The following is a 12,455-nucleotide window of genomic DNA, read 5'->3' as shown; positions in this document are numbered from 1 at the left end:
CAGGTCTGGCCAGTGTCTCTGTGTGAGACCTTAACCATAACCTCTGGTAAGACCACTGGTCCACTGGGATTCCAGCTGCACTACAGCCGACCACCACCAGAGGGCAGAAGCTGCTCCTTCATGAAGATCTGCAGGTCCACACTACTGTCCTCCAGGTCCACACTCAGGAATGTGTCCACCACACGCGCACAGCTGGACCACACACACACGTGTTTGTATGTCTGTCATGTTGCCTTGTCTGCCATTAGTGTGTGTGTGTGTGTGTGTGTGTATACGAGTGTGTGTATATGTGTGTGTTTGTGTGTAATTAAATGAATGTGTGTGTATGAGTGTGTGTGTATGAGTGTGGTCAGACGAACCTGCTTGCCAGGTCCTCTGAAGATGGTCCATCTATGCGGTTAATAGTCTTCCCTGTTCTGTAGAGTTCAGACACCTTCACATCCATACAAAGACGGATGAAATCCACTTATCTTGATATCCTTATCATATATCCTTTATATCCTTATCATATATCCTTTATATCCTTATCATATATCCTTTATATCCTTATCATATATCCTTTATATCCTTATCATATATCCTTTATATCCTTATCATATATCCTTTATATCCTTATCATATATCCTTTATATTCTTATCATATATCCTTTATATCCTTATCATATATCCTTTATATTCTTATCATATATCCTTTATATCCTTATCATATATCCTTTATATCCTTATCATATATCCTTTATATTCTTATCATATATCCTTATCATATATACTTGATATCTTTATCATATATCCTTGATATCCTGTGTGTGTGTGTATGCTGGTAAGAACGTGTGTGTGTGTGTGTACCTCCACTCCTCTCTGCACCAGGCTGCTGGGCAGGCCTGCCAGTGAGGCGATGTTGGCAGCGTAGCTGGAACAACAGATCCCCTCCTTCAGCTGGTACAGAAACACCAACTCCTCCCCATCTAACGTTGTCTCCAGGGTCTACACACACACACACACACACATGATGTTAGTGAGATGTTTCTGCAGGGTGTTTCTGTGGGGTGTTTCTGCAGGGTGTTTCTGCAGGGTGTTTCTGCGGGGTGTTTCTGCAGGGTGTTTCTGCAGGGTGTTTCTGTAGGGAGTTTTTCTGCAGGGTGTTTCTGCAGGGTGTTTCTGCAGGGTGTTTCTGCGGGGTGTTTCTGCGGGGTGTTTCTGCAGGGCGTTTCTGCAAGGTGTTTCTGCAGGGTGTTTCTGCAGGGAGTTTCTGCGGGGTGTTTCTGCGGGGTGTTTCTGCAGGGTGTTTCTGCGGGGTGTTTCGGTACCAGCAGGGACAGTAGGCTGGAGGAGGGCAGCAGACCCAGCTGCAGCAGGCTGTGGAAGTTAGTAGCCAATAGGATGTGAGGAACCTCGGCAGGAACCCTCTTCAGCCAATGAGAGACGGACGCCGCTAGAAGGGACAGACCATCCACCTGGAGAGAGGGGGGGAGGGTTTAGGAACCATCCAGGGGAGGGTGTAGCTCAGTGGTTAGAGCGCTTGACTGCTGATAGCAGACGCTCTCCCCCTTCCTCCTTCCCCACCCCCTTCCTTCCCTCCCCACCCCCCTCTTTCCTTCCCTCACCGTGTTGGTTCCTTTCCCAAACTCGTCGATGAGAACCAGCGACTCTCCAGTGCTGTGGTTCAGGGCATGAGCCATCTGGAACACAGGCAGGCAGACAGACTAACATTTCCCCTTGATAGTAGACTGTTGTCCAACAGCATGCGTCTGTGGGGTGAGTATACCTGCTTGAGGTCTATCATGAAGGTGCTGAGGCCTACAGACACGGACTCTCTGCTCTGCATGCGGGTGAAGATTCCATCCACCAGACCAATCTCTGCCTCTCTCGCTGGCACGTCTGACCCAATCAGAGCCATGAACACAATCAGACCAACCTAGGAAATGAGCAAACATGAAAACATTTGTAAGTCACCTGGACGCAGTGTCTTTGTGTACTGGTGCTGTGTTTGGGAGGGAGTGTCTTGCCTGCTTGAGGTACATGCTCTTGCCAGAAGAGTTGGGCCCAGTGATGACCTTGACTCTGCCTTGTGTGTTGGAGCTCTGGAAGGAGTTGGACACAAGCACAGGAGAGCACACCTGCAGCAGGGGGTGCCTGGGGAGTATTTGTATGTTGTTTTGTACAAAAGCAACTGTAATAAGATAAGATAAATGTAATATCAACTGTTTGTGTGTGTGAAGGTGTACATGCCTATGTGTGTGCAGGGTTTCCCGCAGAAAATGTGTTAGTTAAGGTGGTAGGGTGGGGTTTGCTGGCGGAAAAAAACCAAAATTTCAATGTAGGTAAGGCGGCATGTGTGTGTTGCTTAGGCGGCCGCCTTAACTGCAAAGTGCTGAGGAAACCCTGATGTGTGTGATTATGTACTTATATATTTGAGTGTATATATGTGAGGTAGTGTGTGTGTGAGGTAGTGTGTGTGTACCTGGCCTCAGCTAGTACTATCCTCCTGTGATTGGCCAGAGAGGGGGAAGTGTATCCGTACTCCTGGGAGGCGTGGCTCAGAGCCATCAGACAGTCCAGCTCAGCAGTCAGGTCCAGAACCTCCACACACACACACACACACATACACACACACACGATAAACAACAGCAGTCCAGCACAATACAGCCATCAGCCCACTCCATGTTCAGCTCCCAGACCTTGTAGAGACAGGCACTCCTCTCCAGCACGCTGCTCTGCAGCTGGGTCATCACCGCCGTCTCCATGTCTGACACACAGATGTGAGTCAGCCCAGGGTCTGGAACAGCCTGACACACCACACATGGAACGGGGAGGGGGAGAGGGAGAAGAGGAGCAGGGGGAGAGGGGGGGAAGAGGAGCAGGGGGAGAGGGAGAAGAGGAGCAGGGGGAGAGGGAGAAGAGGAGCAGGGGGAGAGGGAGAAGAGGAGCAGGGGGAGAGGGGGGGAAGAGGAGCAGGGGGAGAGGGAGAAGAGGAGCAGGGGGAGAGGGAGAAGAGGAGCAGGGGGAGAGGGAGAAGAGGAGCAGGGGGAGAGGGAGAAGAGGAGCAGGGGGAGAGGGGGGGGAAGAGGAGCAGGGGGAGAGGGAGAAGAGGAGCAGGGGGAGAGGGAGAAGAGGAGCAGGGGGAGAGGAAGAGGAGCAGGGGGAGAGGGAGAAGAGGAGCAGGGGGAGAGGGAGAAGAGGAGCAGGGGGAGAGGGAGAAGAGGAGCAGGGGGAGAGCGAGAAGAGGAGCAGGGGGAGAGGAAGAGGAGCAGGGGGAGAGGGAGAAGAGGAGCAGGGGGAGAGGGAGAAGAGGAGCAGGGGGCCAGGGGCGAAGAGGAGCAGGTGGAGAGGAGAGGGAGACAAGGCTGACCTCGGATGTCACAGTGCAGGTCTCCCAGGAGGTTGTCCAGCTCCTTGGTCCTCTGGCTGCGGTAGTGTAGACGCTCCTCAGACAGGAACTGAACACACACACACGCGTACACACACCCACAGATTCACACACACACGCAGACACACAATGGAGATACATATATACATGCAGGCAGACACACAAGCATACAAAACACACAGTCAAAAAGCAACAACAAACTAAAGTACTTTGTGAAATCAAAGAAATGCATAAACTAGAATGCACCATGAAGTCAAGGCCCTCAATCATGAAATCCTCTTTCTCCACCATGCTGGGCAGCCTGGGGACTGACAGCAGAAACCCTATCTGAGAGAGGAAAGAGGGAGGAGGACAGAGAGAGAGAGGGAGGAAGAGAGAGGGAGGGAGGAGAGAGGGAGAGAGAGGGAGGAAGAGAGAGGGAGGGAGGAGAGAGGGAGGGAGTGAGGGGGAGGGAGGAGGAGAGAAGAAGTGAGAGGGAGAGAGTTGGAGAAGAGAAAAAGAAAGATAAATTAAGAGAAAGGCTGTGTGAGAATAACTTGCACGTGTTTACTGTAATAGTTAGGGTTCATAGTGTGACCAGGTGTGTGGGGAGGAGACACCAGGTGTGACCAGGTGTGAGGGGAGGAGAGACCAGGTGTGACCAGGTGTGAGGGGAGGAGAGACCAGGTGTGACCAGTGAGGGGAGGAGAGACCAGGTGTGACAAGTGAGGGGAGGAGAGGTCAGCTGTGACAAGTGTGTGGGGAGGAGAGACCACGTGTGAGGGGAGGAGAGACCAGGTGTGAGGGGAGGAGACCAGGTGTGTGGGGAGGAGAGACCAGGTGTGACAAGTGTGAGGGGAGGAGAGACCAGGTGTGACCAGGTGTGAGAGGAGAAGAGACCAGGGGAATGTAGATGACACAGCAGGAAGGGATGCGAGCATCCAGGTGCTCCAGCTCTCTCCGGGCCACGTCCGTCAAGAAGTCTGACAACCCCATCATCCTCCTCTTCTCTGGCAGGGACAACACAACACAACACAGTCCCATCATCCTCCTCTTCTCTGGCAGGGACAACACAACACAACACAGCCCCATCATCGTCCTCTTCTCTGGCAGGGACAACACAACACAACACAACACAGCCCCATCATCCTCCTCTTCTCTGGCAGGGACAACACAACACAACACAACACAACACAACACAGCCCCATCATCGTCCTCTTCTCTGGCAGGGACAACACAACACAACACAGCCCCATAATTTTCCACACATTTTCAAATTTAATGTGTCCAAACGTTTGACTGGTACTGTACATATTCACATCACTGGACATCTTAAAAACACAATGTGAACAACATGAGAACAGCCTCAGACCTCATGTTTTACTGGTACAACTGTGACAGAATACATGTTCTACAGTTCCAATGGAGGCAAGAATATCCACTGGTGCAGGGGCTGTTGACTGGAGCTAACTGGTTTAGGTGCTGGGACTTACTCTCATCAATAGCAGGATCCACGTTGGGTTTGACCGTGAAGCGGTTTTCTGACAAACTGCTCTCAAAATCAACCTGCATGAAAACATGGAGGTCAACTCAGAGGGATGTGTGTGATTGTACAGCATGCCACTCTGCTGATGTGTGTGTGTGTGACTGTACAGCGTACAACTCTGCTGATGTGTGTGTGTGTGACTGTACAGCGTACCACTCTGCTGATGTGTGTGTGTGTGACTGTACAGCGTACCACTCTGCTGATGTGTGTGTGTGTGACTGTACAGCGTACCACTCTGCTGATGTGTGTGTGTGTGACTGTACAGCGTACCACTCTGCTGATGTGTGTGTGTGTGACTGTACAGCGTACCACTCTGCTGATGTGTGTGTGTGTGACTGTACAGCGTACCACTCTGCTGATGTGTGTGTGTGTGACTGTACAGCGTACCACTCTGCTGATGTGTGTGTGTGTGTGTGACTGTACAGTGTACCACTTTGCTGATGTGTGTGTGTGTGTGACTGTACAGCGTACCACTCTGCTGATGTGTGTGTGTGTGACTGTACAGCGTACCACTCTGCTGATGTGTGTGTGTGTGACTGTACAGCGTACCACTCTGCTGATGTGTGTGTGTGTGACTGTACAGTGTACCACTCTGCTGATGTGTGTGTGTGTGACTGTACAGCGTACCACTCTGCTGATGTGTGTGTGTGTGTGACTGTACAGCGTACCACTCTGCTGATGAGGGATGTGATGTAGTAGAGATCGTCAGAAAACCCCTCGCTGATCTCCTGGAAGAGCTGGATGGACTGAGGGAGCGACCGCAGTGTGTCCCTGATACACACTGCACTGTACACAGTCTAAAACACACACATGTGTACATTGTTTGGGTGAGACAACCTATATTCTTTCATTCATATTTATTATTATTATTTTCCCACCTTTACTAGTCCTTCAAATTGTACATAAACAGTGTTGGTGTCAAAATGTGCGTCTTGTTCGTTGCTTGCATCGCCACATGCATAGGCCAGGTTGATCTTGTATGTAGCTTGCTATGTTTCCAGGCTGTATTTTTGCCCCTTGCGTCTGGTTGCTCTAGCAATCCCACACAGCAGTACTGGTGAAGTCTGGCCTAGGGCGCTTAATGTGCTAGGACTGGTACTGGTTGGCAACCACTGGCTTAAGCATTAAGTTTGAAAGTGATACAGTAAAAAAATGGAGGCTGTCTAAACTGATGGACCTGTTATGGTATAGTTTGACCATATGATGTATGGTTCTTACCTTGTAGAGACTCTGCCAGTCAGACACTGTGGTGTGACAGAGGGACATCCTGTGCAGCACATTCTACACACACATACACACACACACACACACACACAGTCGCACACACAGATAATCTTCACAAAGGCTATTTTCGATCCTAGGGTGAGGGAGTGGCTTGATGGCCTCCTCAGGTCAGGTCATGCAGAGGTCAGAGGTCATGGCTTACCGGGATGTTCCGGATGTTGCTCAGAGAGCCTTGCAGGGTCCTCAGCGTGTCAGAGTTCCGTGGGGACGAGAAGAAACGGACGACAGTCTGTCTCCTGTTCAGCAGGGCCAGGTCACGGCTGGGCCTCAGGAACCACTGCCTGGGGGGGGGTCAAGAAGAGATGGGGTTTGTCATAACTTCCCCAGAGACAGGAAAGGAGGGAGGATGTTTATGTTTGTAAACTATCTGGGTGTGTGTAGTGTGTCTATTTATGTGTTTGGGTGTGTATGTGCATTTGTTTGTGTGCATGTGTGTGTGCACTAATTTGTGTGCTTATGTGTGTGTTTGGTCAAGATGGTTTCTCACCGAAGCATTTTGGATCCGAACTTGGATTTGCAGCGATTAAGTATCCCTACAACACAGAGACCCAGCTGTGATGTCAAAGATGCACACCTGCAGGCAGGTCACCAGGAAGTGACATTATCTTGGAGGGTTACCGTAGAGACTGAGCCCCTCCTTCACCCCAGACTGCAGCTTGTACACAGATGGGTGCAGCTCAGACTTGAAGATCTGCAGAACACTGAAACACACATGTTGTGTTTGTGTTAGGGTGACCGTGCTTTGGGTGCCTGTCAATACAGTACAGTGTCTACGTCCATGTGTGTGTTTCAGGAAAACAAACCTGTAGGTGTCACGATCGATATACACCACGTCTTTTCTGAATGCAAATAGAAAATGTCAAAATTTTAAGTAAGTATAATGTTGTACAGCATGTGTCAAAATGTGTGTGTGTGGAGTCTTACAAGGTGTAGGTGAGGAACTGTAAGATGGGAACCCCCACACTGCTGTCCTCCAGCTCCACCCCCACTCTCCTCCTATCTAAACACTTCAGCAAGGCCCCCACTGACCGCAGCTGGGACACACACACACAAGCAGGATCAGACTAAGAGCAGCAGGATCAGACTAGGAGCAGCAGGATCAGACTAGGAGCAGCAGGATCAGACTAGGTACAGCAGGGGCTGAAGAGGACAGGTGTGGTTGCTGGATTCTCACCATGAGTAGAGAATCAAAAGAGAGGCAGGAGGAGAGGTAGGAGGCTCTGCCTCTCTCTGAGACAGAGGCAGGGAGGAAGGGCAGTTGGGCAGACAACAGCCTCTGCTTGCTGACCTCTACACCTGCAGGAGTACAACCAGGAAGTCATACACCTGCAGGAGTACAATCAGAAAGTCATACACCTGCAGGAGTACAACCAGGAAGTCATGAGAATCCAGTGTTTTGTACTGGTGTGTTTAAACCTACTATACACAGGGTTCTTGCAGGTTTCAATAAGTCAAATTTAAGACGTTTTTCAGACATTTTAAGACCATAAAGATTGAAATTTAAGACCTACATGACGCATTACCCCAAAAATATTCAAATCAAATACATTCTGAAAAAAACACTGTATTTCAATGAATTCAGTCATTGAAAAAGCGTAAATTTAATTTACAAATAATGCAATCACATAAGTAACCTAATTGAATATTTTTGTGGCAAAGTTTGCAGTGAGCCTCGTGCATGGAGCTGGGTACCGCTTGTAACCAACAGCGGAAATCGCAGTAATTTAGCCATGTCTCGTTGGAAGTACACTTTCCCTTTTTCCACACGTAGCCGAACTTTAACAAACTCTGAGGATGCACGGGCGTATTTTGCGGGCAGGTATTGGATTTATCACAGGACTAGTAGTTTCATCACCGCGTACGGACCAACACCAAGATCCCCCAGATAGAACTACAACACACCAAACCAACGTTCTGAGGGCAGCGTTCTGATGGTTTCATTTGTAGCAAAAACTTGTTAAGTAGGCTACGACTCAATACTTTTTTGCTGCTTGGTAATAACTTTCTGGGGCCAGCGTTTCTGGAAAAGAACAAGGGTCAAACTTTTTTTTTACCCTGACTAGATGAAATTTAAGACCTCGGATGAAAATCTGGCAGTTTTTAAGACGTTTTAAGGCCTTAAATTTAAAGTTCTGAATTTTTGACTTTTTAAGACCCCGCGGGAACCCTGTATCCATCAATTCCTCCCAGACAAGAAAGGGTTGACAGAGACTGAGATTACCAAAGTCCACCGAGGGATAGAGCACCACCTCTGGTCTGTAGTCAGGGTTGGATCCTGAGAGGTTAACAGATCACAGCAGAGCAAGAGAGGACAGAGGTGAGAATGTACCAGAACAGGAGGAATGTACCAGAACAGCCTCAGGCACCAGGATGACATATCAACACTGTATTCCTTCATTTACCCCCACACCCCACACACACACACACACACACACACACACACACACCATACCCAGTCTTTGCATGAACTGGGCCATGCAGCGTTCTTGCTTAGCGCTGGTGATGATCACATGGGGGCTAACTTCCTGGATCACTGTGATGAGAGGGTGGGCAGAGACAAAGAAGAACCTTGACTGGATGATGTGAAGGACCCTGCAGGTGGATGATGCCAGTGCAGAAGCCCATACCTCTGGCCAGTAGATGGAGATCATGTCCATCAGGAGTATCAGCCATGTGGTGCAACGTGAAGTCTCTGCTGTCATAGAAACACAAGCCCACCTGGCCATGCTGGACCACAACACTTAGCAACACCTGAGAATCAACAGAGCTCAGAGAAAGACATTGTAGCGTTAGCCTTCAAGTTTAAGACTGGGATTAGTCTAGATTAAAGGTGTCTAAATTACGGCTCGTGGGCCAACTGCGGCCGAGGTTCATTTTTTCTTGGCCCGCATCAAATTATAAAAATATAATGAAATATGGCCTGCGCATGAAACTTGCACTTGACTGAGTTGTAATTCTTAGTTTCACCACTAGTGGAGCCACCCGTATTCTTTGAATACTCATAAATTTTGGGGGAGAAGACCACAAATGGCGGAATCAAAGAAACGCTAGATAGAAAGTGAGTGCAGAAAACATCAGACGCGTTGGGAAAAGGAATATTTCTTTATAGAAGTCAAGAAGTGTGTCTGTTTAATTTGTAATGATACTGTTGCAGAAAGAGTAGGCTACAATGTACATCGGCAATATGAAACAAAACATCAGACCTACAGTTCCTACACCGGCGCTGAGCAAGCAGAAACATCTAAAGAAATGGCAGCTAGCCTGCGAACTCAACAACACAGTATGTGCTGTGTGCTAACAAAATACAAGAGAATGCTACCATAGCCAGCTCAATTTATAGCAAGACACGGGAAACCTTTTTCAGATGGTGACTTCATTAAACAGTGCCTCACGAAAGTAATCAAAATGATGTGCCCGGAAAAGATGCAAGAAATCAACAATGTGAGCATGTCCAGAACACAGTTGTGCGCCAAATCAAAGACTTGTCTGCTAACTTAAACCACTAAGTGTCACATGAAGCTTATGCTTTTGATTTTTACTACTTTTAGACATTACTCAATTTTATTATTTTGAGAATGTGCTGCTAACCCTTTTGGCAACTAAATACATAAAAATCCATTAATGGAAATCATGATATAGGCTGTTTTCTTTTTTATTTATGATTATTGAATTATTAGGCATAATTTACCTACATATTAATAATTGTGTTCATGTTTACTCTAACAGTGGCCCAGCCTTTCGTATATTTTTCTGTATGTGGCCCTCAGTGGACAGAATGTGGACACCCCTGGACTAGATCATACACACTACCAGGGCTCAAAATAGGCACCTGCCAAGCACCAATGGCGTGTAGATTTTTGCAAAATTGCGGAGCACAGCTCCCGACTACTGCGCCCGTCATGGTAAAAAAAAGCTAGCAACGCCAACACGAACAGTTGTGCGCGCATCTAGGTGGCAGAAAACCGGGAAGATAGCCTATAACAGCTAGGGAATGACACAGATAATACAAATAGTTAGATTTAAAAGACAAAAAAGGTCGAGGATGACAGCATTTAAGAGACAAAGCAATTCCCCATTGATCTGTCAAATCAGAATTTTGATTTGGATCACGAAAGTCTTGAAATTTGAGTGAGTGCGTCGCCAGATAGACCGCATAGTCTTACTGGCAGCCATCTCTCTTTCTTGGTCGCGTCATGTCCCAAAGTTCATAATTTTACAGTTAAGTCAATTCTGCAACAAAGGTTTTACGCTACACCAAAAAAGTCAGGGCATTTCAAGAGATATGGGAATTCTGCTCTTAGCCAGCTGGTCCGATGTGAAGACCAAACCTCATGGACAAGGACAACCCATCTCACACTGAGCAAGAGGAGTAGTAGGCCAACCCCCTTAATTAATAAATTATTTCAAAAAGGAAAATTGTTTGATTTTGTTTAATCCATTCTGAGAGTGATTTACAATTATATTAAAATCATAGGTAAAGGTTGTTTATGTCAAACAATTTCAGAGTATGTCTGAAATGCCAGGTTAAATTTTGGTCGGAAAAAAATATTATTGGTTGGTCATTTTTTTCATCTACCAGCCATTTTGGCTGGTAAGCCAAAAAGTTAATTTTGAGCCCTGCACACTACCATAAGATAACCTGCTTTATTTGTCAGACATGCAGTTATACTTAACATGTGAACATGCGTGTGAGAACGTGTGTGTGTGTGGACTGACAGGTCTTCTCTCACCTCAGGTGACTGCTCCTCCTCTTCCTCTGTCAGGCCTAGCTGCGGAGGCCCACGCCCCGCTCCCGTCTCCCGGACTCCCCCCTGAAATGCCATCCTTATTCTACAAGAACCGGCTACAGACGGATATCTACACACATTATATGAAATAACATTAAACGATTATAAGATATATGACAACATAAACATCCTCTTCCCTAAATTTAATTATTATGCTAGAATTGTACCGTAGTTGGGTCGGGAGTGCTAATTGACGTAGCTGGCTTGTCAGCTAACTTGCCAGGTGCAGTAGCTACCCGAGTTTGAAATTGTGACTAGATTTCGATTAGCGACAGATTCATGATTGCTCACCACATTGTGGTATTTGAAGTCAAAAGTTAAAAAGGTGACTTGTCATAACCTTACCTGGCTTAACAATGAGAGAGCTAGTCACCCACTAACAACAGCCTGGCTAGCTACGGTTATTTTGGGAATAATAATAATTATACTGAGCGCGCCAAATGATGTCCTCTCGTGCGCTGCTATCACTGGCTATTGAACAATGTTAGATCTGATGTAAGACCAGCAGTTAGATTGGACTTGAGACCAGCCTGTTTGTCCAGTCTGTTAGATCTGATCTGAGACCAGCCTGTAAGATCTGTAGTAGGCAGAGACTGAGAGGTTAGCAGGATTACTACAGTAGTCTCTCAAAAGTGTGAACATTTTCTTTCGAAAAAGTTTTTTGCAAAACGTGAAAATTTCTTCCCAACATTTTTCCCAAAATATTTTTCGACCAGCCTGTTTGTCCAGTCTGTTAGATCTGCAAGTTTTTTTTTTTTTTTTTACATTTCAGCTTTCAGCATTCCGCATTTTCTGCAGGAAATGCACTTTCTAGTAAATGTTTTGCTAAATTATAATACACTTAATTATCTGGTCGTCAGATTGCTTGCTAGTCCTTATTTTAACAGATGAATAATTGGTATGTCGTATGTGTTCCTTATGGACATGGGCGTATCTAGCCCTATTTGGAGCCCCCCCAAAAGTTTCATTAGCCCCCCCCCCCAAAAAGAAAAATTCTAAATGTGTTAATTTCTCTTCCTAAAACCCATTAGAGGACACTATTTAAAAAGTTATTTTCAGAAATGTATTCTGGGGGAACATGCCCCCAGACCCCCCTAGTTTTGCTGGGTCACAGGAAAAATATTAGGTTTTATCTAGGGATTTAGCCCCCCCCCCCCCAAAGTGGGAACGTAGATTCGCCCATGCCTCTGGATAATGTCATATAACATGTCTTTCTCAGATTCTACAAAAATCTGGAAACAGGAGAGATCTCCGTGAGGGCGATCCCACCAGTTATCGGTTGATGAAATAAAGTGAGAAGTAGCACAATATTGTGTAGGGTTGAGAGCGCAATAGCTAAGAGTTAACATAACCTGTTCTGATTATTAAAAGTCACCTTTGTAATTTCACCGGTAGTTCTAGACCTGAACTATTTTTTCCCTATCACATTGCACAAATGAAGAACAACTGTCGTCACCTTGTGTCGTACAATTGTTGGGAATGTAAATAAACT

The 12,455-nt window shown here is 46.9% G+C and overlaps 1 protein-coding gene across 1 annotated transcript; it reads right to left on the bottom strand.

The window, feature by feature from the left end:
- Positions 1 to 80: 80 nt before the first annotated feature.
- On the bottom strand, positions 81 to 10,999 carry msh5 (mutS homolog 5). The gene is made up of 25 exons (XM_047050109.1): positions 10,907 to 10,999; positions 8,804 to 8,927; positions 8,629 to 8,709; positions 8,398 to 8,451; positions 7,351 to 7,472; positions 7,101 to 7,210; positions 6,980 to 7,015; positions 6,795 to 6,877; positions 6,664 to 6,709; positions 6,319 to 6,457; positions 6,111 to 6,173; positions 5,561 to 5,689; positions 4,840 to 4,912; positions 4,247 to 4,356; positions 3,614 to 3,694; positions 3,350 to 3,437; positions 2,679 to 2,746; positions 2,462 to 2,580; positions 2,007 to 2,133; positions 1,766 to 1,915; positions 1,605 to 1,679; positions 1,308 to 1,454; positions 847 to 984; positions 360 to 433; positions 81 to 192 (listed from the first exon to the last, which is right to left on the bottom strand). Exons 1-25 carry the CDS (start codon positions 10,997 to 10,999, stop codon positions 81 to 83), a joined length of 2,442 nt encoding a protein of 813 aa, XP_046906065.1.
- Between the last annotated feature and the right edge of the window lie 1,456 nt (positions 11,000 to 12,455).

This window comes from Hypomesus transpacificus, unplaced genomic scaffold (genome assembly GCF_021917145.1).
Source record: "Hypomesus transpacificus isolate Combined female unplaced genomic scaffold, fHypTra1 scaffold_101, whole genome shotgun sequence".
Lineage (NCBI taxonomy): Eukaryota > Metazoa > Chordata > Actinopteri > Osmeriformes > Osmeridae > Hypomesus > Hypomesus transpacificus.
The sequence above is the reverse complement of the archived record's forward strand: the minus strand, read 5'-3'. Positions and strand labels throughout refer to the sequence as shown.

Coding starts and splice junctions, on each gene's coding strand:
- msh5 (XM_047050109.1), bottom strand. CDS start 10,999: ATGGCATTTCAGGGGGGAGTCCGGGAGACGGGAGCGGGGCGTGGGCCT. Junction 3,438..3,613: donor TTGAGGGCCTTGACTTCATG/GTGCATTCTAGT, acceptor GTGTGTGTTCAG/TTCCTGTCTGAGGAGCGTCT. Junction 1,455..1,604: donor TTGGGAAAGGAACCAACACG/GTGAGGGAAGGA, acceptor CCCTCTCTCCAG/GTGGATGGTCTGTCCCTTCT.